Below are 6,000 nucleotides of genomic sequence, written 5' to 3'. Positions count from 1 at the left end.
ATATCATTCCGGATTTTTGCCCTTATTCCATATAAAAACACATTCCACGATTGCAATTTGTTGTTGCAACAGCATCATTAGAATTTCATTTTTTCGGTACGAATTGGTACTTGATTTTTTTTGCATTTCAAAATTTGCTGATCTGCTTGCGCAATAAATACAAAAAAAACATTGCTCCTATGCTAATGCTTTCTGATGCTTACGATGTTCATTCGACATTCACCAAATGTCCATATTACCATCACAATCATTCTTCATCCCATTCACCCTTTACTCTTTCTCATCGTTTTAGTTGGCTCTTGTTTTAGTCTTCGAGCAAATTGGAACTGAAAATTATTCACACTCGCCCGCATTGTAATGAACACACGATATTTTTTTCTTTGCTTTAGTAATAATTAGAATAACGTTTTCTTTACATATTAGCACGCTTTGCACAATCACGCACTCGCACAAGCTTCTCCCCTGGCTATTTCGTTCCGCTCGAGTACAGTTATAATAGCGGTTCTTTTGCCTTTGCTCATAATTAATATACACAAGTTAATCACATATCATATGCCCACCGAAAGCATAAAATGTATTCCTCATTCATTCATTCATTCCCCGTTCAAACACTAAACCTACCTGCAATCACATAATAACGTTCGGAAATCTTTGATTTGATCTAGTACTGTGTTGCACACTCTTCTCTCAAGGCTGATGAAGATTCCACATGAGAGTCAGTCACACCACTCAAACAAAATCACGCACGCGCTCACGATTCTTTACGATTGATGAGATAATGAACAAAACGAAAACAAAACAAAAAAAACAAGAAATGGGTGCTCACACATTCTTCTATCTCTGTCACAACGGCTCACACACTTTAGCTTACTGATTATTTAACAAAAAGACGTTTCACTCGGTTTAGACTTATTACTTTTAGCTGGGTGATAAACTAGATTTCATCTTCGATTTTTTCATAAACCATTTTTATGTTTTTTTTTTTTGGTTTATAATATCGATTCACGTGAGGTTTTTTTCTTGCTTTTTTACATTCCTATCTGATTTTATTTTCCGGTTTCTAACAGTGGAAATAAAGAAACAATAACATACTTTATTTACGCTAACACATCTTTTCTTTGCACCAGTTCGGAAGAATACCATTCTGATTGAAATTGTTGAACAGTGGCTTCCCACAAATGAACACACCCTCCATTTTCTTGAGCTGATCATCATTGAAGTTTTTTTTCCTAGATTCATTCTGAGAGCAGTTGAAGAAGCTTCATTGGATAATTTGATTTCATGTACTTTGACACCATGATACTATGATAAACATCGGCATCTGAATAGGCTACAAGTAAATTTATTTATTAGAAAAATAAATTTTCTTGTTTTATTTAACTCCTGATACTGTTTACCTATTCGTATTTAGATGACGCTATCGTGCATATTGATGCAAATGGAGTGACGTAATTCAAATGCTATCATATCGATCATTTTCACCTAACTCGAGTAGCGCCATTCGTAGAATAAACCCAAATGAGTCGAGACGAAATCGACACGTTTTATGGCTTTGCCAGACTCATCGTAATTTGGTAATCATACGATTTTGAACGAGATTAATAGAATTCTCCTTCTAAGATAAAACAGTTAAGGAGAAAAAAACAAAATACCTATATACGCATAATTTTACCACTTTTGTCGGGATTCCTGTGAAGATAACGGTAATAAATTAGTTAAATGAATCGAAGAAAGTGCTTTTTTTGTAAATCGTGTTTTGTGCAATATCATAGGATTCAAATGAAGTCATCTACATTATAACCCATGACCCAAAACATGTAGGGTATCTCACCTTGATCACATTTGACCAAAAGATTTGAAAATTGCTTCAGATAACAACACCAAACTTTAATTTTTCATCTAACGCATGGAAAAAAATTCTTAAATTGTAAAACTCGGAATCGATGCTACTTGGAAAAATATGCTCATAAAATTTAATTTTATGTATCCCCTTTTGTCCTCTTCTATTGCTCAATATTACATCCATCCCCGCTCACTGTTCTGTTTCCTATGATGGTGTCTCGCTGTATGGCTGTGAAGATGAACCTGATTGTATGTACGTGAATTTTCATTTTTTGCATGAAATACCATCCTTACCATGTAAAATAAATTTACCTCTTGCCGACGATTGCTGCGCGATGTGCTCAGTGCTCGTGATCGATGATGTGGATGATGTTCGCGACGTTGAAGAATGATGATGGTCTTTAGGTATTCTCTATCGCTGCAACGAATATGGTGGATATTATTTCTACAAAGAAACTGTGTGCGAAACGCGTTCCACCGGTTCACTAGTGTTTTGCTTTAGTATAAATTAATAATCTTTTGTTCGATCAATTGTTTTCCGAAACTATCTAATGGATCGCCCTCACTCAGTTCGCTGTTGTTTATCCGCCTTTACATTCCTTCTTATGTTTGTTTCGCAACGCTCTCATTTCGCCTAGCAGTTTGCTTTGCTTAGATTGGTTTTTTTGCTATTAGTTACTAAATATGTAAGCATTCTATGTTTCTTTCTTTATTTTTTAAATATAATTTATTCTCCTCTTTATATATTCTTAAATACAGTCAGTAACTTTGATACAGTTTTGAAGCTGCAGCAGTCCTTGTTTCTTCTTTTTGTTTTTTTTTCATGTTTTCTTGATTTTTTTTTCTAGCGCGAGTCACCTCTCACCCTTTTGCTCGCTTTATTTTTTTCTGTTTCTCGGTTATATTGATTAGTTACTAAAAATCACATTGGGTGTTATCGGACACTTGTATCATCCCCTCCTGGAGCTTTCGGCTCCCCGAACAGTTTAACAATTTGTTGTCGCTGTTGGCTTCTTTTGGTTACCTTCCCACTCGCACACATACACCTCATTCCTTGACTAAATGTATATTGATATTATATCCGCGTTTTTTTTCTTTCGATTATCTAACTAGCGAAATTAATGCATTACCTAAATTCCACATTCTTGCATCCGCCCGTCTCCGTTCAGACCGATGATCGCTTCTGTTCACATCATTATACGTTTATTACTCCCATCTACAAACAATAGGCAATAAAACGAAAACAATCTATTGAATCTTGAATAAAATGAACAATATTGTTAATAATAATAATCGTTAAATAAAGCAAGCAATTCTACTCACACATCTTTCCGCACGCTCTCTAACACTGTACAAAAAAACAACACTTTCTTTCAGAGCATTTGCAAAACCAAAAGCAGCAAGCAGCATGGTAATTCGCGTTATAAACCTATAAGAGTAAATTACCTTAGAAAACGTGGGAACTGAGACTGCTAAGACTGACAAATGTATACTCTGCCTTTTCCCCTAAGCTTTCCGAACGAACAAGTCTTCCCATTCCAACCAGATCAGCCAAAAAATAACATAATTACTAGTAACTCGATAAGCCAAAACTGTGTCCTATTTGTTATCTTGTGTACGTGTGTGTGTGTATATGTGAGAGTGGGTGGCCTCTTGTGTGTGATTATCGCTTCTCTTTTAAACATTCTACATATATATTTGCTCACTCACACAGCATTGCGCGCACATCTGCAGTGCATTTTTTTTCAGTGTTAATGCTTGGCATTGTTTTTCTTGCAACTTCCTAACTGTTTGCAATTAGTTATTGTTTGATTTTTTTACCCTCCATTACATGTGTTATGACTTTTTGTTACTCGACTACTCCTACTATGACATAGATTCTTGTTGCTGCTCGATTTTAGTCTTGTGTGTATGTAACTTCTACATGCTCATTCATTCTTGCGTCTCTGTTCAACACAACGCACGCTGACATGCCCAACCCTCGCGAACGAAAACAGTTGAAGGAGTTGGAGTTGTGACAGTTGGATTATCCGTGCACGTGCTGCTCATTTGCCAGAGTTCTTTAGGATGTTCCCCTTGGTGTGTGTGGTGTGTTGAGCGGTTCCTCGTTGAAGCCGTGTCCAGCCACATGTTTTATTGTCCTCCCTCGTAATATTTGGCGCTTCCATTCGTTCCACAGATCACGTCCTCCCATGCTGTGGAGTAGAACAAATTGGAACAAAAATGAACCGAAGGTCCGAAAACATTTGATCGATAGATATAGAAGGTTATCGCCAGGTATTCCCGGCGAGCCATAGCGATTTGGCACACTTCTCTAAAGCCACAACTGCATCTTTAAGTTCAATTTCAACTAACTGCATCGGAAATTCTCTAGTAAGCACACACGATTACGGAGGATTTTTCAAAATAATGTTTCCATCTCTAGTTATTACGCCTGTGTCGGAAATAAGACCCTACCTGGAATACAATAATTTCACGTCATATTTACGTTAAAAATTACGTAAATTATAAGTTACGAACAAATAATATCGATGTTTATGGAAGGTTAATAATGTTGATGCATCGCATTATTCAGAACTTTGGCGAATATCACTGTTACAGTTACGACTATCACGTTACGTGATTTTTACGTAAAAAGAGTTAAAAGTTGCAAGACAAACTATTAACGGATTTGCAGTTCCGCGCATTTATTTGCTAGAGCAATGTCTGTTATTATTTTTGCTATTTTAGCAACTATATCAAACAAACTAATATCAGATTTTGCTATTCAGTTATTCATATATTAAAAGTAAAATTTGATATTATTTTGCTGTTTTCTCCTAACCGGGTTTGGCCTTCTCTCACACCGTGCTTCTTCAGGAGTGAGTTTATGACCAATTGATTAAGGACAAGCTTCCCGGAATCCATTCAATACGGAAGCAAAACTAAGTTTATTTTTCAGGATTGCTGCGTCGCAGCATGCGTCAAATATGTAATATAAATGACAGTTGTGCGTTTCTTCCGTATCGAGAGGGGTGCCCCCAAAAACGCGAATAAAATTAGTGTTCTATTCCGGGAGTCTAGTCCTTAAATAAACTGCCGTGGGTACAGTTTCGGCCTAGAGCTTATTGGGTAGCCCAGCTTCATAAAGGTTACATACAAGTGGCACGCATCAGTGATTCGTATCTGCACGGATTCTTGCTTTGCGTATAAAGTGTTCATCGTATTCCTCGTTGATTGCATCACAGGCGATCCATCGACAAAACGAATCGAGAGTGATGATGACAGGGTAGCGATCACGCGAGCTTTGTTTTTTTATTTATTTATTTTTATTTAGTTTTTATACACTTAGTTTGATTTGATTTCTTTGACTGAGGTTTGGTGATCCTTTCAGCGTAGTTTAACAATATTCTACGGTTAGAAATATTTTGGAATTTTAAACAATTTTAAAACATTAAAGGAAAAATCACAAAAAAAAACCTTTACCATTAGATAGGGGGAAAGACGGCTTTGGCAGGTTTTATTCTATTATTGGCAGGGGGGGGTTTGTCGGCCAAATTTAATGAAATTTTGACACAATATACTTTGATATGCAAAGAATGTTTAGGCCAAATTTGAGCATAATCAGTCATAAAAAAACCCCTGACAATAATAGAACAAAACCTGCCAAAGCCGTCATTCCCACTAAATAGAAAAGATACACTTAATTAAATATCACAGAACAAACTAAAACATATTTTACAATATGGGATTCAATGAACAACTATTCCGAAATTTGGGCATTAGCCGTTGAAACCAGTCATCAATGAGGTCAACTCCAGCAATTCTGTGGAGAGCATCTGTAGGATAGAAGGGGTCGAGGTCCATCATCATTTTCAGTATACGGTTCTGCTTAGTTTGCAGCTTCTTGCGATGTGTTCTGGCACAAATGCGCCACGCTGGAAAGCCATAAGTGATAGTAGGTCGTATGATGGCTTTATATAGCAGTAAGGTACAGTGGGGCAAGTGGGTAAAGGAAATCATATATTTCATGTTCATCAAGTCATAAAAGTTGAATATAATATTGAAAACGATCATATTTATGACATAACGAATCATCTATCCAATCTTTATATGCCTGTGAACAATATCTTTGAAAAATACTTTTAGGATACAAAATATTTGGAAAACAAAAAAATC

At 36.2% G+C, this 6,000-nt stretch overlaps 1 protein-coding gene across 11 annotated transcripts in view; it reads right to left on the bottom strand.

Moving 5' to 3' along the window:
- Window positions 1–2,535: 2,535 nt before the first annotated feature.
- Window positions 2,536–6,000, bottom strand: part of LOC134226616 (myb-like protein U) — an 84,263-nt gene continuing 80,798 nt past the window's right edge. For 10 of the 11 annotated variants that reach the window (XM_062707499.1, XM_062707501.1, XM_062707495.1 and 7 more), the window contains one exon: window positions 2,536–4,037. In XM_062707499.1, the coding sequence (XP_062563483.1) occupies window positions 3,976–4,037 (62 nt within the window). In that variant the 3' untranslated portion in view covers window positions 2,536–3,975. The remainder of the gene's footprint in view (window positions 4,038–6,000) is intronic. The other variant, XR_009983517.1, reaches the window with a different exon arrangement.

The sequence above is a fragment of the Armigeres subalbatus genome, chromosome 3 (assembly GCF_024139115.2).
Source record: "Armigeres subalbatus isolate Guangzhou_Male chromosome 3, GZ_Asu_2, whole genome shotgun sequence".
In the NCBI taxonomy this organism is placed as follows: domain Eukaryota; kingdom Metazoa; phylum Arthropoda; class Insecta; order Diptera; family Culicidae; genus Armigeres; species Armigeres subalbatus.
This window is presented reverse-complemented; position numbering and strand designations above follow the sequence as displayed.